We start from the raw sequence: 23,555 nt of genomic DNA on the forward strand, positions 1-23,555 counted from the left end.
CTTCAAAGTACAGGGCAGAGCCATCTAGAGACCCACAGTGAAAATAAAACTCAGACTCTCATAATTTTATTTCAACTAGACACAAGCTAGAGGGAATCTCAGTTGAAAAAGTAACCCCCTCTACAAAATTGATCTTTGAGGCATTTTTTTTTTGATTAATGATTGATGTAGGAGGACTCAGATCATTGTGAGAAGTACCACTTCTGGACTGGTGGTCCCCAATGCTATAAGAAAGCAGGCTGAGCAAACCATTAGGAGCAAACCAATAAGGAGCCTCCCCTACCCCGCCTCCATGGCTTCTGCATCAACTCCTGTCTCCAGATTGTTGCTTTGTTTGAATTCCTGCCCTGACTTTTCTCAGGAATAGAGTATGGACTGAGAGTTTTAAGCTGAAATAAACCCTTTCCTCCTCAAGTTGTTTATGGTCATTGTGTTTTATCATAGCCTTAGAAAACCTATGGTACTTGGTGAGTTGAAAAAGGTCTCAGACTCCCAATCCATTTCTCCTTCATTGACCAATGTGCATTGGTAATTCTTTGGGACATGGGGCTGGCTTTTTGAATGACAGTTTATCATTTTAAATTAATGGGGAACAGGATTTCCAAGGTGGGCATGAAGGTATGTTACCTTCTCAGGGTCCTGCTATTTTCAAGCATTGTGTGTGTGTGTGTGTATATGTTCATAACACCACCAGTATGCATACATGTGTGTGAGGGCATGTACATGGGTGACACTGGCCACAGAGAGACACCAAGGTCTTCTCAAGGACCGTGGGACAGCAATTCATCTCCTAGGTAGCATGAGGTTACTGTGGCTTCTTTTGGTTAATGCATGTAGATAAAGATACTTGTCTTGCTCATGATTTTACTCATCCCCCTTACAATAGAGGATGTTGGGATAGCCTGCAAAGTTTTACATTCATCTGGATGATATCATCACACACAGATCTCAAGCTTTGAACCCTCTCTTTCCATACAATGCTAACCCTATAGAGCTAGACCCAGAACCTAGTGAGATGGCAGTGGGGTGAAACAAAACAAAACAAAACAACAATGTAAACAGTTACCTTCTTTTACTCCAAGGACCTGTGTTGGATTAGAAAAAGATAGAAAAGGTAATGGTGAATGGGTGCAGGTAACAGAAAATTTAACATAACACCATGAATATTGGGAATCTTATTAGTGAAGTTTGGGGAAAATAGTATAGACTTTTAAGAAGATCTGCAAATAGTTTTTCTAAAAGACTGCATAAAACTCAAAAAACTCAAGGTATTATCTTCTGTGTATGACGTAACAAATGTGTAATTGGCCAATGGTGTTAAAGGATGATTGTACTAGTAGAGAACTATTCATTCACAGTTATCAAAAGTCTTTAAAATATTCTTATATGGTCAACTGTCTTGGTGAAACATATTTTCCAGGAAAGCGAATCCAGGCAAAGTGCAAGGATGCCCATGGCATTGTTTCTTATAGCACAGGAGCATTGGAAATAGTCTTTGGGCCCAGGTAAGTAAGAGGTGCTCCCCTAGGAGGTGGCTCAGTCGCTGAGAGGGTTTGCTGTGCAACTGTTAGGACCTGAGTTCTGATCTCCATGACTCTTGTAAAAGTGGGGCATGGCTGCATGTACCTGTGATTGCAGCCAGGTGGGAGGAAGGAGCCAAGATGGGTGGATCTTGAGAGGCCCTGGCAAGCTGAGCCTTGCCAAACTTGAGGGTTTGTGAGAGATCTTAAGACAGACAGCAACTGAAGAAGTAGCTTGGCACCTTCCTCAGGCCTTCACATGCACACACATGGGCCTGCACACCGATCCACATACCTACATGCATACACATGCTACACACACACACACACACACACACACACACACACACACACACACACGCACATGCACACCCATATGCATGTACACACATGCACAAATTGCACACAAGCACCCATGCACCCACATGCACAACACATGCACTGACACAAGCACTAATGCATGCACTAAAGCATGTATCACACACATACTCATGCACCCACAATGATGCAGGAATTGTTCATTTGGGATCTACACTTGGTTACTGTGGTATTATGCAGGCATAGAAGATATCCACACTAAGAATGGAGTAAGAATATACTGTCCACAGGTTTCATGGGGTTTGTTTTAAGTGTTCATATACGTGTGGGTTTGAAGAAAGAAAGTAGTAGAAGTCATGTTTGACTATGAGGTTGTGAGACTTCTTTACCTTTTTGAAATTTTCATTTTAAAAAATGAACAGAAAATGTTATTTTTTTTAAATGCAGGTATTCCTCTTTCCAAACATTTTCTTTCTCTTTCTTTGATTAAAAATGGTAGGCTTCCTGAATGTGATGAAGAATCTATACATTTATTGGGCTTGCATTCTGACCACACTACACTACACACACACACACACACACACACACACACACACACACCAACCACACTTTCTTCTTTGAGACAAGGTCTCAGTATGTATTTGAAGTTTCAGCTTATACAGCAATCTTTCTTCCTTGGCCTCCTATGTGATGGTATTGCATGTGGGTACCACCATGCCTGGCTCTACCTACAAACTCCAAAGAAACAGAGAGCTTTATATTGTATTCAGCGCCTCATTGCAAATAATTTCCAAAGTCCATTCCAGACAATGCCTCTGCTAGGAGCCCCCAGGAATCAGATAGACAAGGGATTCATGAACTTGGGGGACAGAAAAGCCATGATATGGCTTAGGAACCTTCTGAAATAAAAAATGTTCTGATAATAAATAAAATCATACTTTTTTTGTGTGTGCATAAGGAAGATTTATTATACCTTTCATCAATAATTCAAAGGGCTGTAAAATCTAGAAATATTAGGAATCCTTGTTTTACAGAGAAGTTACAAAGAGGTGGGGTTCTCTGACCAGTTTCCCATAGTTACCCTGAGAATCTGAGAATAAGCTGACCTTGAGCCCAGCTCTCTTGATTCATGTTGGCTCTGGAGACAAGAAACCTTTAGCAGCAATTTGCTTAGAGAGGCATCCTGTGCCTTGTTTGATGCTCACCAACTGAAGGCCCTTTTATTTTAAAGACCTCAGCATCCCCAGGATTCTGGAACGAGGGCATGTGTATTATGGATAGCAAATCAAAGCTAATCCGCAGGCCAGGTATAAAGGGTAATGAATCTATTCTAAATGAGGAGTTTGAAAGTCTTCCCACTGAGTATTTTCGCAGCAGTTCAAAGTGCTCAATCAGATGCTGCAGGAGCTCTCAGGCTTGTCAAAGGCAGGGGAAGGAGACCTATAAACACTATGAGTAGCCTGCTTCAGGGAGGGTTGCTTTATTTTATTGGGGTCCAGCTGATTGTTTTGCTTAAGGGCTTCAAATTCCAAATCAAATACAATTAGAAAGGCACAGTGAAAACCTCTCTAGTTCTATTGTTAACTTTTTTTTTTTTTTTCTGTTAGCAAACGTATTTGAGTGAGGTAGAAGCATTTTTCTCCTTTGTTTTTCCCTCTCCCCTCTTTCTTTTCCTTCTTAACCTTTAAAAACTTATTTTCAGGGCCTCTATGTTTTCAGGTAGAGTCACAGCTGAAGGGAGCAGATCAGGAAGATGGGATCTCCTGGCATGGTCCCCTATTCTGTCAGCTGGGGAAGCTCTGACAGTGGGTTCCTTCCCGGGCTTTCTTTTCTTAGGGCTGTGTGACGACCACATGGGATCCAGTCTGCCCTGACTTGGAAAACTGGAGTCCAAGCAGGTAGCCTGCAATTTCTGCTGAAATAGATCCCTTTTTTACCCCATGCAATCAAGTGGGGGCTTAGTGTGCCCACAAGCACGGCCCTTGCCCTTCCTAGCAGGGTTTTTTTTTTTTTTTTTTCCATACTGGAGAAATGGTCTCCTCTAGTTGCAGCTCACACAAAAGCAGGCAGAGATCTTGGTAAATTATAACAATCTGACTGTTAGGGTGAAGCCAAATTCTAGCAGAAGCCTCTGTCCCCCCATCCCCTGCCAAAAAAAATGCAAAGAAAGTAGACAGCCCCTTGAATCCTCCGTGCTCCCTGCTGTCTAAGATGATCAGAATCTTGCTTCTCGCAGAGATAATACACAAAATTCCCTCTTTGTTAGACAAAATAGCTACTTACCTTACTGAAGTCTTTTGTGCTCCTCTGCCTATAAAAAAAGGAGGAAAAAGAAAAGAAAAGAAAGAAGGTGTTAAGTAAAGGCAATTTATCATGAGCAAGATAAAATCATTGTGAATCTTATAAACTTTTGATTACGTTTTCATGGCCAAATTAATAGTCCATAGTCCACTGTGATATTCATCACTGCCCTATAAAATGAAACCGGGCTATTTTTCTTGTAATTTTCCAAGGAAAGGGAGAAGTGCTAAGCCAGTATGGAAGCTGGTGAGCAGAGGCACACGGAAGGACTCACTTGTCACTTTCAGAGGGCTTGAGCCACCCCCCTCATCTTTCCTGACACCTGAGCTTCCATGCCAGATTTCATCAGTTTACTTAGACCTCTGCTTAGCCAGCTCTCAGGTTTTCACTTTGAGAATGTGAGCTTCAAATACAAAGCTGTCAGGGGCACTGAGATCCCTTGATGGTCAGAGAAAGAGTAGGGGTGACGAAGAGAGAATGAGACAGAAGAAAAGCCATGAAACTGGATAGGGAGGACCTGACTGTGCTAGGTGGCTGGGTTGGAGAGCAAGCATTAAGCATTCAATATGTGGTCAGGCCTCCAGTATTAGTGTGTGTTGGGGGGAGGGCGTAGAGGGGCAGAACTTGACAGTGAGCTCTTCTTCCTTCACTCTCTCACCTTATCTTTTGAGACAGAGTCTCTCACTGGTCTGCTAGGCTGGCCAGCTTGTGAGCCAGAGGGAATCTGCTTGTCTCTGTTACCTCAAGTGTTGGGGTTATAAGCATATCTACTGACACAGCAGGCTTTGTATGTGGGTGCTGGGGATTTGAACTCAGATCCTCATGCCCTGCTGTAAGTGCTTTACCCTCTGAGCCTGAGGAAAGTTTGACTTGCTGGGATTTGAACCTGCACCATCAGCATGAGCAGTGTTCGAAAATCAAATGCATTCCTTTTAACAAAGGCTTTTCAAATATTTAAGTGGAGTTAACTGAGTGTGTAAGCAAATTTTGCTCTCTTTGAGGGTCCTTAAGCTCTCTTGCTTGAATTCATTTATATGTGTAGTGTACAAGTGGGGTGGCTGTCCTCCTGTTAGATAAAGCCCTCAATGTATAAAGTCACTGATGTTCCTCATATATTGGCTGGGATTCCAGACCTCTTCATTTGATTTGTTCTCACTCACGGAATGGCAGCATTCTGGAGGGTTACTGGAAGAAGAACATGAGACAAACCATGAATCTGTGGCATGCAATGTGTAAGAAGAATGTCATATGTGGCCAGACTGGTGAGCAAGCCAGGGAGGAAGTGGGCCGAGGGTGTATTGTCCACCAGCCTGAGTGTGTGAGTAAAAAAGAGGGCATGCCGGGAGGTTAAGGTGGTTTTGCCAGTCTCAGTGGGAAGCTGGGCATCTAGACCTTTGGAATTGGACTGGATCAGCAGCCTGACTAACCTTGGCTGCTGGTCTCATATCTAAGCAACTCCTTTGCTTTGGGAAATGGTATGCTTGAATTACATCCAAAGGAATTAAAAACATACACAAACACTTGCATGCAGAAGGTCCCAGCTACGTTATCTATAGTAGCCAACAAGTGAAAGCAGGGGCCAAGGATCCCGCTTAGTGGGTGGTGGACTGATTGCCTCAAGTGACTTCTGTTCTCTCCCTAGCACTGCATAAACCAGGCATGTGGTATAGGCCAGTAATCCCAGCACTGAGGAGGTAAAAGCAGGAAGCTTAGTAGTTAAAGGCCAGCCTGGGCTACATGAGACTGAGTCTGAAAGAGAGCTTCCTCAGACTTAGTGCCTCTCCCAAGTTCCTGTGGGATGGGCACATGTAAAATAAGAGATACTATGGATAATGCACCAACATCTATACTCTTATCTATACTCTTAATTATTTTCTGGTTGAACTGAGATGATTAGTCTCAGCATTTTCAATGCTCGAGGTTCTGGTGTGTCAAAGATGCTGGTGGGATGGCTTAATTTAGGATGTAATGTGTACAAAGTACATTATATCCTTGCCTGCAAATGGACTCAGGTAACCTTGTATAATTTTCTTTCTTTCTTTCTTTTTTTTTTTAATTTAAAGCTGAGGCTGGAGAGAAGGCCCAGCAGTTAAGAGTGCTTGTTGCTCTCTCAGAGGACACATTTGGTTCCCAGCACCCACAGCATTAGTTGGCTCATGGGAAGGGAGCGGGGGTCTCATCGGATACTCTCTGGCTTCTGCAGGAATCTGAATGCCAGTGATGTACACTCTCTCTCTCTCTCTCTCTCTCTCTCTCTCTCTCTCTCTCTCTCCCTCTCTCCCTCTCTCTCTCCCTCTCCTCCTCAAATAAATATAGAAAATACATCTTAAAAAATCATAGAAATGGGGCTGGAGAGATGACTCAGCAGTTAAGCGTACCAACTGCTCTTCTGAAGGTCATGAGTTCAAATCCCAGCAACCACATGATGGCTTACAACTATCCATAATGAGATCTGATGCCCTCTTTTGGGGTGTCTGAAGACAGCTACAGCAAGCGAGAGGGGCCAGAGCAAGAAGAAAAAGTATCTGAAGACAGGTACATTGTACTTACATATAATAAATAAGTAAACCTTAAAAAAAATCATAGAAGTGGCTGGGTGTGGTAGTCCATGCCTTTAGACCTAGCATTCAAGAGGCAGAGACAGGTAGATCTCTATGAGTTTACAGAGCTAGTTTCAGATGGCTGGGACCACACAGAGAAACCCTGTTTCGAAAAACCAAAAACCAAACCAAACCAAAAAACCCTGAACCAAACTAACCAGCCAACCAAAAATCCTAGAAGTGTTTTTAAAGTTGTAGTTTTAAGTTATAGCACTCATGGCATTCAGTCCTGTGGGGTGTGTGAACTATGTCCTGAAGTTTTCTATAGTTACATATTGACTTTACTAAATCAACAAAAAGCATGAAGGGAAGTTTGGCTTGCTAAGATTTGAACCTGCACTGTCAGCATGCACAGTATTCAAAAATCAAATATGTTCAGCCTACAAAAGCCTTTCAAATATTTAAGTGGATTTAACTGAGTGTGTAAGCAAATCTTGCACTCTAAGATTCTGTACTCTCGCTTGATTTCATTTATGTGTTGGACAGGTGGGGCGGCTGTCCTTCTGTTAGATAAAGCTCTCAATGTATAAAGTCTCTGATGTACCTCACAAATGGAATGGAACTCCAGGACAGGTTAGCTTTGGAATCTTCCACATTGATAAATTGAATTTTCAGGCAGAACCCCAGCACTCTCTGACTCTGTGCATGAAGAGTAGGTGAGCATTCTGGCACTTGGAAGATCCTTTGCCCTCATGGGCTCCTGTTGCTTCAGCAAAGGCATCTTGCATTTCTTTAGTTGCCCATGCTCTGTCTGCCAGAGCTAGTTGATTAAAACATGAGCATAAATATGCAGGAGAAGTTCTAACATTCGTCTCTTGATATAACAGGTGCTTAGTTTAACTTAGTTTAAAGATGCTGCTATCTTCTATAAATGTGGACTTTCTTGAACATTCTTTAGTTATTGGTGTAGTTTGAAATGGATTGGACTAGAATCCTTCTGTGTTATCTATGCCCTCTGCCATTCTTAATAAACTAAATTTCCTCCCCAAACCCCAAATTTAGACAGTGAGAAAGAGGGTTGAAAGTTCTACTGAAAAAAAAAAAACATTAATTTGTTTCAACTAAGACAGTGCCTCTTGTTTGTGTACACTCTGATGGTTGCACTTGGCTTCATATGAAGCCTCTATTCGAAAATCACTTTAGGATGCCCAGTGGGATCTGACATGATTCAGAGAGATGCTGTGTTTCTCTACCCAGTTTCTCCTAATAGCAATATCTATAAACCTATAATAATAATAGTAATAATATATATTATGACAATGGGTATTAATAACATGTATATGTAATGAAATTCATATAATAATGATGGTGATAATAACAATTTATGCTTTCAAATCCTTAGTTTCCATTCATAAATGTGAATCGGTATATCTCTAACCCACGCTTTCTTTCCTTTAAAGGGCAATGCTTTTTTGATATTGACAAGGTTTCCTTTACTTCCCAAGTCATCATAGCATACTTGGTGGTGCACTGGGTTCCTTGAATAGATGTGATCCCAATGTGGCTGGTAGAGAAGGAAGAGTGCTAGCCAGCCTCCAGGGTATTTCATGTCCTAAATATGAGATGCTTCACTTAAATTATGCTTTGGCTTGTCCCCAAACCCCAACCCATTTAGTTCACTGAAACTGGAATGACATACTGTGGTACAACGAGCTCTGTATTTCTGTGCCCTCAGTGTGTGGGTTGTGATAATATTGTTTTTCACGTGGTGTATCTGAGTGACTACACACAGAAACCTGCACAAAGGAGCTCGAGACACACGGTTGCTTATTTGACATGTGCAAGGGCCTTGGTTAAATCTTAGGAGCACACACACAAACATCCCATCCAGGGGCTGGGTACTGTCGAACACAGAAATTGTGACTACTCAGGATGATGCTGTTGGAGGTATAGACATTTGGATGAAGCAAAGGGTCCTCAGCCATACCATTATTCCCTTTTGAGTTTTCCTTCAGGCTATGTCAAGGGCAGGGTCTGTCTATGTTAATTTAGAAAGTCCCAAATGCTTCTTCAATAAGTGCTACCTTCCTTTGTAGCAGAAAGAATTTTATCTGGGTTCAGAGTTTGATTTGAAACAGCTTGTGTTGCAGTTGTTTATGGTTGAGATGTAAGTCTCTCTTCTGAGAAAAATAATGTTAAGTGGAAAAAAAATAAGTTGAGGAAAAGCATGTGTGCATATTGTCAGTTTTATAGCATTAATTGTTGAAAATTCCTAGCTAGCGTTGCTCACAGTGCCAAATTCTCCTTTAGTGTTTGGTTGTCCATGGAAGACCTAAGGACATCATCCTTCACTGAAATGCTGCCACCTAGCATTGTTTTCTGAAGTCAAGACTTAGCATGTAAAAGAGAGAGTGGTGGAGCTGGTAGAGACAAATGGGGCCTAAAAGACTCCACAAGGAACCACATCTACTATCCAGGGAGAGCAAACACAGTGGTGGAGGCCACGGCAACATTGTAAATATAAACTATAAGTAAATATAAGTAAATTATAAGTAAATATAAACTATATTCCCAGAGAACCCAAAATACAAGGCATCCACATGGAACCCAATAAAATTACATTATCAGAACTAGAAACATAAGTTTTCTATTCAGAAAATTACTTTTTAAAAAGATGATTAACTTTTGTTATATTTATGAACATTTTGACTGTCTGAGTTTATATGCACCACATGAGTGTATGAGCTCCCAGAGGCCAGAAGATGTCATCAAGTCCTCTGGAACTGGAGTTACAAATGGTTGTGAGCTACCATGTAGTGCTGGGAAATGAACTTGGAATCCCTACAAGAACATTACAAGCTTTTAGGCAAGAGCTCTTAACTGCTAACCCATCTGTTTAGGCCCCAGAAAATTCTTGATGAAATAATTCAATATGTTAAAAATGTATCAAAGCTCTGTGACCAATACTCCCTCAGCACAGAGACTGATAGGAACTGGCTGCAGAGGGACTGCAGAAATCAAGGGCATTGTCTCAGACATTGGAAACCAGAGCAAAAAGGAGGCGGAAAGGCAAAATAACAGTAAAGGTATCTGAGAAAGTCATAAGGATTCATACTTCTAATTATCTACCTAAAATAACTATAATGCAATAAATATTCATATATAGTTTAAATGAAAATTTCCCATCTGGGCTGACAACGCTCCCTCCAAGAGCCAAAGACCATCTAATCAAAACCCCAACACCAGGCATGAGAAACTCTTTTGAGTTGTTGGTCAGGGTTGTTCAAGAGGTTCCCACAATATTTTAGGCTGTTGCTATTGCCCTTGGTTGCCCCCAGAGGTGGAAGGGAAGTTCCATGCACTTCACATGTGGAGCTCAGAGGCTCTTGACATGAATGCTTTCTCCCTGAGGACTAGCTAGCTCCCATGGTATGAGAAGGCATCATGAAAGCTTCCCAGAGAAGGAAGCAAGCCACAGTCCTACCCAGCTATGATGCCTATGAACCATATCAATGACCACCAAGGCACAATAACTCTAAGAGTGCAGTAATGGCACACATTCCTTGGTGGTTACCAACAGCTCTAAAATTGGACTTAAGACCCACTAAACAGGGAAATCATACAGGGCACTAGAAACCCAGCCAACTACCCAGTAGTGAAGTAATGGATCTTGGAGGAAAACCTATAACTGCATTTCATGAAACTAGAACAATCCCTAACTGCATTGCCAGCATTTGTCCTTATGCCTATAGTCCTCACTTCTATCAAGGCAATATCCCATTGCAACAGACAGAGATAATTAGAGAAAAGTACAACCAATATAGAGTTGTGGAGCCCAGTCCCAGTGAATACATCTACAAAATGATCCCTTACTTAAGGCATAAGGAATATTGCAGAAGAAGGAATAGAGAGAGTGTAAGAGCCAGAGGATCAGGGAGTTTGCTATGAGCTTGTGTCTAGTGATGCAGAAGTTGCACACATAAAGTCCCATTCACATGACTTCCTAAGCATGATCTGAACAAGGACAATGATAGACCTGATGAAGTGGATGAGGGAAAGACCACTTGGCTTAAATTCTACCCAAAGAACTATAGGAAATTAAGTTCTAGGAGTGGGATAAATAGATTTCCTCAGGGAAGATCACACCAATTGGTTATCGAAAACCTAGTGGTCAGTCGAGAAAATATACATACAATTAACATTATATAGATTGAGCAGGGCATTATATGTATATAATATTATATATATGACTGTAACAAACATTAAAAAAATAAACCATGCATTTAAAAGACAGCAAGAAGAGGGTATATAAGAGGATTTGGAAGAAAGGGAAGGGGCAAATGATATAATATTTTTATAATATCAAAAAATAAAAGAAACAGTTTTAAAAAGTCTCTTTTGGCTATGGTATTTTATCACAGCAACAGAAAAGTCACTAATATAGTGGTTGTCTTTGGATCTGCCACAACTTCTAACCTACTTACTTAGTCAACATCTACTTCTATCCATGTTAGGTACTGTGCCAGGAAATGTTGGTACTGAAATGGCTCAAGTTTTCCTTTTGGAGTAGGTAGGCTGGCTAGAATCTTGGAATACTGTAGAAAGAGGGGATGCCAAGGGCAGAAAGGGCTCTCAGCCATAGCATGGAATAGATTTTAGTTTCAGTCTGTGCTGCTGAACACTTCATAGGAGCCAGTTCTCACATTAGCCTGTGGGGTGAGTTTGAGGCAACACAGAACCCTGCTCTTACCTATCCTTGGCCTCAGGAAAGGTCTACACAGTAGGTCACTGGACATCCTAATGAACTACCTATTTCCCTCTGTGATGGGCTCTGCTACCCTCTTCAAGATGCCATGCAGGCTCCCTGTCTCTACTTCAAGTGGACCCAACTTCAAGTTTCTCTAGATATCACTGCCTGCTTCCATTCAAAACAAGGACAAAATCATCCATAGTTGAGGACAGCTGCCCCCAAGCCCCCAACCTTCAATGCCTACCCTCCATTACGCTGCTCCCCCCAGCCAGACTCAGGGAGGTATCCCCGAGATTATATAAAACAATGGAAGGTTGTGAGAAGCAGAATCTCTACCATGGACTTTGTAGTTATAGTTGAGTTCTGTGTTCTTTCCCCTGGGCCTGTCTAAGGGACATGGGGACAGGTGGAGAGGACTGTTCACAAGAGAGAGGATGCTTCTTTGTATGGGTCTATAAAGAAAAAAAGGTAAGAGGACAGTCCCAGATAAGGAATAATCAGTCATTTAGTATGCCTGTTGGAACCAGACATGAGAAGGCTTTCCATAGATGCTCGAAATGGCTTGAATTTCATATTCCCAAGGCACCATTCTATTTAGTCATGCCACTGCTTCAGCAGCCTATTGACTCAAGCCCTCCATGAGAAATTTTCACTCATCCTGGGCCAGAGTAAGGAGAGGCACACTTCGTCCTCTCTTCCGAAATAAGGGACTTTTGGGCATTCACTTTCTTGGATGAACATTCCCGACACATTTATGATTAGTGTCAGCTGGCCCACTTCTCTTGCTGGTGAAGGACTGGCTGGCAAATCTGTTTGGCAGTGACAGTTTTTTTTTCCAGAAGGATGTTTAAGCTTGGTTATATTCCATGCTAGGTGTCTGGAAGCTGGTGAAGGGATGTCCTGGATCGATCCAGGAGTTTTCTAAACCTACTTTTGGTTTTAACTGAGTCCTGATTTCCTCCTGGTATTTCATAGTTCCTGTGATGAGCCAACTTCTTAAGGAAGCAGTTTTATCAGTGGCTTATTTTATTGCTTTGAAGGACCCCAAGTCTATCATTCCTCTAGGTATAGTTCTCTGCCCTCTCCCCTGTCACATACAGTGGTGGGGAATTCAGAGAGGAGATCTGTTTGGTTTCTCTCATCTCCTCCCTGCTAGCCACCATTCCTGGTCATATCACAGCAGTGACAAGTGTCTCACCTGGGCCCCCTCTGGACTTCTTGAAAGGTAGGTTTTGGAGGGAAGTACGCACTGCTCTCCTCTGGTGGTGCTGGAGGTAAGGGTTGGTACTTCTTGGGGAGAGTGATGGCAGGCCTGTGGGAAGAGTCACACGGATAAGGATTGAGCTGGTCTGCAGCCATTCCTTTCTTAGACAGTGAGTTCCCTATGGCCTTTTCCCTCCCCTCCCTTGTTGTGGGTTTGAAGCTCAAGTCTGGAGGATGCTTTCTGCAGCCTGGACCATTCTGGGCATCTTTAAACTTCAGCATCCTCACTCTTTCAGAGTTGTGTGCTCTGATGCTGTTTTCTTTGTACTGTGTGCGACACTGTAGTGTGTCATATGCTTTTCAACATGCTACCTATTTAGACCTTAGGAAGCCTGGGGAAAGAGAATTATGTTCTCTTGCTTGTTCCACACTGGATGATCTGAATTTCAAAAACTCCCCTAGGAATCATGAAAATGTTTTCAAGTCAATAAAAGCCTCATCCATCCATGTTCTCCAGCCACTCATGTACTTATCCACAAAGTCCCTCATGCAGTTTGGTGGATGTTGATGTTCTGAAAGGAAATAAGAAAGACGTCCTTGGCTCGAGATTCCCCCTAGCCCCATGCAAGGGAAGAGTAGGGGCTGAAGTGATGTCTGTCTGTCCTGATCTCAAAAGTCTGGGCAGCTAGGTGTACCTACAATATTCTCTGTCTGGTTTTTGGAAAAAATAAAAGAGCATATGATGTTATTATCTAGGGAGGAAGATTCTGGGAAGAAAGAGCAGCCAGTGTAGAGACACTGCTGTAGAAATGGGTACCTTCATGGTAATCAGAGGTTCTCGGTTAGTGTTAGGCATTCACCAACATTGTTTAACATGATCTGCCTGATTACGTGTTTGACCAGCTTGGTCGAGGGCTGGTGAAATGGCTCAGCAGGAAAAGGTACTTGCTGTCAAGGCTGAAGATCCTAGTTTGATCCCCAGGATCCACCTAGTAGAAATAGAGGATCAACTCCTCCTATATGCTATCCTCTGACTTCCCAAGCACACTGTGGCAGATGCACACTACCTACCATAAATAAGCAACTGTAAAAAAATGGAACTTATTTGCTCCAAACATGAGTACTAAGAAAGGAAGATGAATGGAGGGAGTTTTGCTGACAGCAGAAGGACTCTCTGATGATGTGAATGAATGGAGGCTTGCTTGATCTTGTTCATAGACCAGCTTCTCCAAGGCCAAATGCTTGTGCTTCTCTTTTTAGGAGCTGGCACAATCATTTAAATTTACAGCAAAACAAAATGATTAAATTTATAAAAATCTACTTTGTATGTATGAGTGCTTTGTCGGTGTGTTGGTTGTGCGTCACGTGAGTGCCGTGTCTGTGGAGGCGTCAGAGCCCCTGGGACTGAGCTTATAGGTGGTTGTGAGCTACCGTGTGGGTGCTGGGGATCAAATCTGCTTTCTCTGAAAGAGTAGCTAGTGCTTTTAATCTCTGAACCATCGCTCCAGTCCCACAAATATGATTTTAAATATCTTACCGAGGAGGTGGCAAAGGAGTCTGTGAAAAGAAACAGAACCAGGAGTTAAGTTCACTATTTTTGGGCAGGACCAGTGGTTAAGAATTTCTTCTTCTTCTTCTTCTTCTTCTTCTTCTTCTTCTTCTTCTTCTTCTTCTTCTTCTTCTTCTTCTTCTTCTTCTTCTTCTTCTTCCTCCCCCTCCTCTTCTTCCTCCTCCCCCTCCTCTTCTTCCTCCTCCCCTTCCTCTTCTTCCTCCTCCCCCTCCTCTTCTTCCTCCTTATTTAGGATCCTTGGACTGAACCCAGTGCCATTTGCTTGATAGACAAGCACTCTACCAATGAGCTAAATCCCCAACCTGAGAATGTTTTGATTTATCAATGAAAATAAAAAATTATTGAAACCCAGAACAGAGTTTTCAAGTGATGTTCAAGCTGCGCCTTGCTGTGCTTTCATACCTGTGCCTTTGAAGAGTAACAAGTACATTTTAATATTTTTCGCTTACCTTGTTCACTCTTGTGTATTTGAATCCTAGAACATAAGACAGAGAAGCCAAGTGAGCCTGGTGGAAAACTGGAAAATGTCACCAAATCCTCTCAACAGGACTCTGGCAGTTCAAATGTGGAGAGCTAGTCTCTGGCAGGTCCTGTCCTTCTCTCCTTTCCTTTTGTTTTGCTAAAACCCATTAGATTACATTCCTAAAGCTAGCTACCAAGGTACATTCCCTTCTTTGTCCACTTCCCCCTCCTGAGGCTGACTACCAAGGTCTAGCTATCAGAATATTGAAGTCCAGTAACCAAAAGCTCCCTTTCGCTCACCTCATTAACATGCCCAATTAAAATTAAACACCTCATCATAACAGCATTTGTCATTTTACCATTACAAACTTATTTTTCTGTGTGCCACATCTGCCTCCTCTCTATTCAGAGGTAGTCCTCTGTCCCCCAGTGACAAATATCCCTCCTCCCTCTTGCTTGTTTCCTTCTACTTCTCTCTTTTCCTATCTTTGTCTCTTATTCCCTGGCCTCTGTCCATTTGGGCCAAATAAATGTTCTTGGTGCTGAGATCTTGGTCTTGGGGGTTGTGAGCCAATACTTTTCCTTTCAATGCTTACATATGCTTCTATAGAAACCACTCCTGTATTCAGTAAGATTGATGGCATTCTTAATGATACTTATTGAGATCTAATCAGTTGCCAAGCATGATGCTGAACTCTTTAGTGTAGGGATCTATTGTATTCCCACCCACTCTATGGAAAATGAAGCATCTAAGATGTGGGGAAATTCAACATCCCATAAGCTAGAGAAACAGAAGGAGATCACTGTGAGTGGTGCTACTCTCAAGGATTCCCGAACATCACCTTCTCACTATTCCTCATCCTTACTCTTAGAAACAACCTTGCACTTCCTACTACCATGAGCTATGCAATTTCAGTTTTATCTACAAGACTGTGTGCAGCGTCGCATCTGCCTGTGTTTTTGTTTCACCCAGTGTATTGTCTCCAGACCCATATATGTGGTCACAAATGGTAGGCTTCCCTCCCTTGTGGGACTGAATAAAACTCTATTGTATATATGTATACAGTCTCCTTACCTATGCAGGACAGACAAACTACTTCAATAGCTTGCTTTGTGGATACTGCTTCAGGGATGTGGAGTGGAGATGGCTCTTCAAGATCCTAACTTCAGTGCCTTGGATGGATTTGACAGGTAGGATTCTTGGGTTGTAGGATCTGATTTTAAGTTCTAGAGGAAATACTATACTGTTTTCCCAGATGGTTATCCAACAGCAGGCACTGCTCCATACCTTGTAATGTTCTTGTAGATGGGGAGCTCATACTTAAAGCATCGTTCCTCATTCTAGTAAGCATGGCAGACTTTCCTGATGCCATGTGTGTATATTCGGTGTCTATTAAAATGTTGGGCTTTCTCAAGCATTGCTTAGTATTCTCTATCTTCTCTTAAAATTTTAGTAATAATTCTACCAACAATAGCAACAAACCACAGGTGTTCAGCTCGTGGCCTTGGGCTGCTTGTGGTACAAGGGTAGCTTGCTATATTGCAGTATCATGCGACATAAATGTATGTATGTACTCACAAGCCATGAACCTCAGGTTGAACATGGCTTTCCTGTGCAGTTCAAGACAATGAAATTTCTTTGCCCTGTGTTACATAGAAAAGCCAAAGGCCTGAGCACTCCTACAACCCATCAGCCACAGCAAACATGTATGCTGGTAAGCACCCATGCCAGGAGTTCCCCACACTACTGCTTTAGCCATTAACATTCCATAAAGTGGAACCCAGGCACCGAGGAACTCCACCCAACCAGTGTTACTGGTTCCTTCCCGTCTGGGCTGGTGTCCTGAGCAGACCTTGGGCATGAACTCCACAACCAGTCGTCCAACACCCAGAGGAAGATCCACTCCCAGCCACTCTAACACACCCAGGACCACAGGATCTCAGGATCCTAGGATCCCAGTAGCTTGGTCACACCAGGATCTCAGGGTCCCAGAAGCAGCTTGATTCCCAGGAACTCTGACACACCCAGGATTTCAGGATCACAAGATCCCAGAATCACAGGATCACAGAAACAGCTGAACTCTGAGGAGCTCTGGAAGAACCAGGATCACAGGAAGGACAGGTTCCAGTCAGATATAATGAGGGCAGGTAGCACTAGAGATATCAGATGGCATCTTCAGAATCCAATTCGCCCAACATATCAAGTCCTGGATACACCACCACACTAGAAAAGCAAGATTCGGATCTAAAATTATTTCTCATGATGGTGATAGAGGACTTTAAGAAGGATGTAAATAACTCCCTTAAAGAAATACAGGAGAACACAGGTAAACAGCTAGAAACACTCAGTGAGGAAACACAAAAATCCCTTAAAGAATTACAGGAAAACACAAACAGGCAAAGAAAATGAGCAAAATCATCCAAGATCTAAAAATGGAAATATAAACAATAAAGAAATCACAAAGGGAGACAACCCTGGAGATAGAAAACCTAAGAAAGAGATCAGGAGGCATAGATGCAAGCATCACCAACAGAATACAAGAGATAGAAGACAGAATCTCAGGTGTAGAACATACCATAGAAAACATTGACACAACAGTCAAAGAAAATGCAAAAAGCAAAAAGCTCCTAACCCAAAACATCCAGGAAATCCAGGACACAATGAGAAGACCAAACCTAAGGATAATAGGTATAGAAGAGAGGGAAGATTCCCAACTTAAAGGGCCAGTAAATATCTTCAACAAAATTATAGAAGAACACTTCCCTAACCTAAAGAAAGAGATGCCCATGAACATACAAGAAGCCTACAAATAGATTGGACCAGAAAGGAAATTCCTCCCGTCACATAATAATCAAAACACCAAATGCACTAAACAAAGAAAGAATATTAAAAGCAGTAAAGGAAAAAGGTCAAATAATATATAAAGGCAGATCTATCAGAATTATACCAGATTTCTCATCAGAGACTATGAAAGCTAGAAGACCCTGGGCAGATGTCATACAGACCCTAAGAGAACACAAATGTCAGCCCAGGCTACTATACCCAGCAAAACTCTCAATTACCATAGATGGAGAAACCAAGACATTCAATGGCAAAACCAAATTTGCACAATATCTTTCCACAAATCCAGCCCTACAAAGGATAATAGATGGAAAACACCAACACAAGGAGGGAAACTTCACCCTAGAAAAAAAGCAAGAAAGTAATCTTTCAACAAACCCAAAAGAATATAACCACACAAACATAATTCCACCTCTAACAACAAAAATAACAGGAAATAACAATCACTTCTCAATATCTCTTAACATCAGTGGACTCAATTCCCCAAAGAAGATATATACAAACAGACTGGGTAAATAAACAGGACCCAGCATTTTGCTGCATACAGGAAATGAACCACCATGACAAAGACAGACACTACCTCAGAGTAAAAGGTTGGAAAACAATTTTCCAAGCAAATGGTCCCAAGAAACAAGCTGGAGTAACCATTCTAATATAGAATAAAATCAACTTTCAACCAAAAGTTATCAAAAAAGATAAGGAAGGACAATTCATATTCGTCAAAGGAAAAAATCTACCAAGATGAACTCTCAATTCTGAACATCTATGCTCCAAGTGCAAGGGCACCCACATTCATAAAAGAAACTTTACTAAAGCTCAAAGCACACATTGTACCCCACACAATAATAGTGGGAGACTTCAACACCCCACTCTCAGCAATGGACAGATTAGTGAAACTAACAGAAGTTATGAACCAAACGGATCTAGCAGATATTTATAGAACATTTCATCCTAAAGCAAAAGAATATACCTTCTTCTCAGCACCTCATGGAACCTTCTCCAAAACTGATGATATAATCGGTCACAAAACAGGTCTCAGCAGATACAAGAAGATCGAAATAACCCCATGCACCCCCTATCAGATCACCATGGACTAAGGCTGGTCTTAAATACCAACAAAAACAACAGAAAGCCCACATACACATGGAAGCTGAACAATGCTCTACTCAAAGATATCTTGGTCAAGGAAGAAATACAGAAAGAAATTAAAGACTTTTTAGAATTTAATGAAAATGAAGACATATCATACCAAAACTTATGGGACACAATGAAAGCAGTATTAAGAAGAAAACTCATAGCTCTAAGTGCCTCCAAAAAGAAAGTGAAGAGAGCTTACAGTAGTAGCTTGACAGCACACCTGAAGGCTCTAGAACAAAAAGAAGCAAACACACCCAAGAGGAGTAGATCACAGAAAATAAACAAACTCAGGGCTGAAATCAACCAAGTAGAAACAAAAAGAACTATACAAAGAATCAACAAAACCAGGAGCTGTTTTTTTGAGAAAATCAACAAGATAGACAAACCCTTAGCCAGACTAACCAGAGGGCACAGAGACAGTATCCAAATTAATAAAATCAGCAATGAAAAGTGAGACATAACAATGAAATATATCTTAAAATAATTATTCTGTTTGTTGAATATTAACAGTTGAAAATATTAAAATCATGTTCTGCAAACATCATGGAAATATTATTGATAATTTTTCTCACTGTGCTTAAAATTAGCATCTTCTTAATGTTTAATTTCAAAGAGTTTTTGCTCTTTTGAAATTTTTAAAATATACTTACTGATAAAATAATTTCTTTCCTAGAAACACTGATAATCTTTTTTAAGTAAACTGATTGTTAGACAATGTAAACAGATATATAATGTGTTTTAAATATTCTCTCACTATATAGGTCAGGTGGTATCATATAAGGACTTTTGAATGATTCACTTTACCCTCTTTTACTATGTTTAACTCCCAAAGAATATTTTGTATGTTTTGAAACAATTTAGTATTCAACATTAGATATAGTATCCTCAGTCATGGATAGTATTAAGTATTCATTAATGATATTTTTAGGGTATGAAGGGATATGAATATAAAAGTTGAACAATTTTTTATGTATTAGTTGATTCTCAAAATACTCAATATTATTAATATGTAATAATGTATAAAATGCATTTAAATAATAAAAAAATAAGAGAAAAATAAATTTGAAAAACTGAAAGCCACCCTGTAAAACTTGGAAATAAAACAAAACAAAACAAAAGAAAAAAAAATTCCATAATGCAAATGATCTGGGTGACCTTAAGAGTAAGCAAACTGAATGACACAGGTAAAGTAACTCCTTGCATGACTGTCAGCTTTTGAGGCAATTCCGCTAAAATCCAGCAAGTTTCTTTATTTTCCAGCAGGGGGCCATGTTTAATAAAGCACTAACAGGTCAGGTATTTGCAATAATGAAAAAAAGAAAGATAAGATTTGGAATGGATTTTTTTTTTCAGACCGACCTTTAAAATTGTTTTTTTTTTTAGCAGTACACAGATCACACTCAGGACCTTAGGTCATGCTAAACCAGCAATCTACCCACCTAAGCACGCCTCCAGCCTGGCCCTGACTCCTGGTTCTGCTATTCACTATAGGTTCAGTTAGGAGGAATGAAACAAATTCCTGGACTGAGGCATCCTCACTCACAACCACAGGGACATTTCTTATACTGCCTTGGAATCAATATGTGGGTAAATGAATTAGAGCATGCCAACATATGTTTCCTGTTCTTAAAAATTTGTTATTACACTTTTTTTTTTGCCTCCTCTTCCAGGAGGAGCCCTGAGCTCTGAAGGGAGGGATTTGGAGACAACCCATTTAGAGCTGTGTGTTCCAAGATCTCTCTATGTGTAATGTCTGGCTGTGGGTCTCTGAATTTGTTCCCATCTGTTGCAGAAGAAAGCCTCTTTGATGCTGGCTGAATAAGACACCAATCTATAAGTGTAAGAGCCTAAATGCATAGAGGACACCAGGCAAATAAGGCCCTCCGAATCACGGAGACTCACAGAGACTGAAGCAGAAAGCACAATGCGCACACGGGACCTGCACCAAGTTCTCTTGTGTGAATGAATGGGTCTCTGTTTCTTGTTTTGTTTTGTTTTTGTTTGGTTTGGTTTGGTTTTTCAAGACAGGGTTTCTCTGTGTAGTCCTGGCTGTCCTGGAACTCACTCTGTTGACCGGACTGGCCTTGAACTAAGAAATCCACCTGTCTCTGTCTCCCAAGCGCTGGGATTAAAGGCGAGCGCCACCACAGCCCGGCTCTTGTGTCTTCTCTTGAAGTTCTTTTCCTCCTGTTGATTTGTTTTGTCCAGCTTCAATGTAATAATCATTTTTGTTTCGTCTTATATACTATTTTGTTGTTTGATTATTTAAAAGTTACTATTTTTTAAACACTTTGAGATGTAACGTTTGCTACACACTTAGTTTCTACTGTGCCATAGGAGGCTAGAGGAGGAAATTTTGGTTACTTTCCTGACAAAGTCCACAGATGTTCTCCAGTGCTCAGAAGAGTTCTTTGTCACTCAGACCAGAGGACCTACCTACCAGAGGGTCTACCTTGAGGAATTTTTCCCCTCCAAGTGTGAGGAGGTGGCTGGCATGTCTGCCCTCTGGTGGCTAGTGCTGTAATCAGCATTCTCTGCCCAGCGACTGGTCCTTCCAATTCAGGGTTTGGTGCTCCCATCTCCAGCCAGGGGTCTTGTTTCTGGGGATGTGGTTGGGGAAGAGTGCAGAGCATATCCATGGAAGCTAACTGGGCCTGGGCTTGACTGTTTTAGTGCCAAACCCTGAGAATCTAATGGCATAGTGTTATGTGAGGTTGAAGCCGTACTTCCTCCCTAGAGGGGGAGGTTTTTCAGGTCTGTTTGAGAACTGCAAATGTGAGGAGTGGCTTGCAGCACACTACAAGACCTGGATGTTAAGTGGGCAAAGGTTCTGTAAGTGGATGTTAAACATAACTATTGTTAAAAACAGATCATAGACTCAAAACAAAGATTACGAACAGCAACACATTGCTTCCTGTGGCTGTGCTATTGATATGTTCTACCGAGGTTATTGCCCATGCTATAAAATGGCATCTCTTCCAACTCCATGCTCATAAGCACTCTGGTAATTGAACGTCAGCAATGTCTGTAAACCCAGCACTTGGGAAGTGGAGGCAGGAGGATCTTAATCTAGAGGCCAGCCTGGGTTGCAGAATGAGTTCAAGAGGAGCTGGAATGTTTAGCAAGACATTTAAAACATCAAAACAAACACCTAAGCATACTTGGCTCTATGGAATTGGGATAAAAGAGTATTTTATCTCTTACCATTACTTTAAAAGTGTATGTTATCTCTCCATCAGTAACACATAGATTGACCTTATGTGCACAAACATTTGGATTCTCTTCTTCAGACACCAGCCTATTGGGGGTTACCGAAGCTTGTGACTGAGTTTTGCTGTTACCATTAAAGAGCTGAGCAACTTGACAGAAATTACTTGGCCTCTCTGGGCTTCTTCTATCCTTATCTGTGATTTTTAAAAGATGAGAAAACAAGACTCATAGGAGCCAAACCCTGGTCCCTTAATTGAAGACACTAAGCTGAGGGGCCATGGATGGGACTTGTGGAGCCACTCAAGTTGAGAGTGAACCTGTCACTTATTGAACAAACTCGGTGACTTAAATCTTAAAATGTAGATGAGCAAATTTAATTCCTTGGGGTTTCAGGGTTAAATAAAATAATATTTAGTGTTCACTTAAGCTTTTATCTAAAGTGTGCTGAGCACAGGCACAGCTCAAACAATACTAGTTACTTTGAAGTGTACCCAGGAAAACACTCCCAGAAACAGAGCAACTGGGTCATGTTCTATAATTAAAGAAATGGACTTGGAAGAAAGTTAGATACAACTTGGCCTTAATCACAAAATTTATCATGTCTAAGACTTTTATGACACAATGAATCATCAGCATTTTGTGTCTTGTTGATTAATTATGGAGGAGTTCAGAGAAGAGACCTATCGTCCCAGTGGCTAGAAATGTCCATTTGGCAGGGCCTGCTGGAGAAGCATCTTCAAGTCCATCAAAACCTTGAGAAATGAATTGGAGCAATAAATTATCGAAGCCATCCCTTGGGAAGCAGTGGAAGGGGATCATGCTAGGCAAAGCCAAGGATGTTGGGGGAACTGATTGGCTCTCACATCCCCTTTGATAACTCAGAAGGTGCTGCTTTTAGGAACAAGCATTTCATCAGCTTCCAGGTTGGGACCGGTGAGGAATGTGAGATGGAACAATTCTTCCAGCTGAAGCCTGGAGGGAGGTGTTTTCTGCGGCTTCAGCTGTGTCTGGATGCAGTGGAGTGGGCAGGCCGGGTAAAGTGACGGACAAATGTTAGGAAGGGGCAGTATGGATTCACAAAGTGCTACAGAACATGGACTTCTGCTCCCAAAGCTGACATGGGAGGGTGCAGTGAAGGGACAGGATGCAGCTGGATTTGGAAGCACAGACAGAGATGGAGCCAGAAGTAACCAGAGCTTCATGTCTTACCCCTTTGCTTGTTCCCACCTAATGAGACTGTGAGGCATAGGTTCCTCCCTGGGTGGTCACCAGATAGATGTATTTTTTTATTTATTTTATGTGTATGAGTACACCGTAGTTGTACAGATGGCCATGAGCCATCATGTGTGTGGCTGCTCTCCGGCCTGCTCGCTCTGGCATAATTCACTGGAGCTGTCTTCAGACTCACCAGAAGAGGGCATCTGATCTCATTACGGGTGGTTGTGAGCCACCATGTGGTTGATGGGATCTGAACTCAGGACCTTTGGAAGAGCAGTCAGTGCTCTTACCCTCTGAGCCATCTCGCCAGCCCGTGGTCACCAGATAGGGTGGTGATGCTTATCTAAGCACTATTAACACACAAGTTAAATCATACAAGAAATCTTACAAATGTTTACCACATGTCCACAATGTCCAGCAAGGTGTCACATATGTCAGAGATGATGTTATAAGCCAGGCTTTCTGTGGCTGAGATCTCTGGCTC

At 41.6% G+C, this 23,555-nt stretch overlaps 1 protein-coding gene across 3 annotated transcripts in view; it reads right to left on the bottom strand.

Moving 5' to 3' along the window:
* Clnk (cytokine dependent hematopoietic cell linker) overlaps positions 1 to 23,555 on the bottom strand; it is a 183,335-nt gene that overhangs the window by 32,152 nt on the left and 127,628 nt on the right. For all 3 annotated transcript variants that reach the window (XM_031341968.1, XM_031341966.1, XM_031341967.1), the window contains exons 9-13: positions 14,652 to 14,677; positions 14,170 to 14,189; positions 12,628 to 12,741; positions 4,122 to 4,149; positions 1,067 to 1,085 (exon numbers count right to left, since the gene is read on the bottom strand). In XM_031341968.1, the coding sequence (XP_031197828.1) occupies positions 1,067 to 1,085; positions 4,122 to 4,149; positions 12,628 to 12,741; positions 14,170 to 14,189; positions 14,652 to 14,677 (207 nt within the window). The remainder of the gene's footprint in view (positions 1 to 1,066; positions 1,086 to 4,121; positions 4,150 to 12,627; positions 12,742 to 14,169; positions 14,190 to 14,651; positions 14,678 to 23,555) is intronic.

This window comes from Mastomys coucha, unplaced genomic scaffold (genome assembly GCF_008632895.1).
Source record: "Mastomys coucha isolate ucsf_1 unplaced genomic scaffold, UCSF_Mcou_1 pScaffold22, whole genome shotgun sequence".
NCBI lineage: Eukaryota > Metazoa > Chordata > Mammalia > Rodentia > Muridae > Mastomys > Mastomys coucha.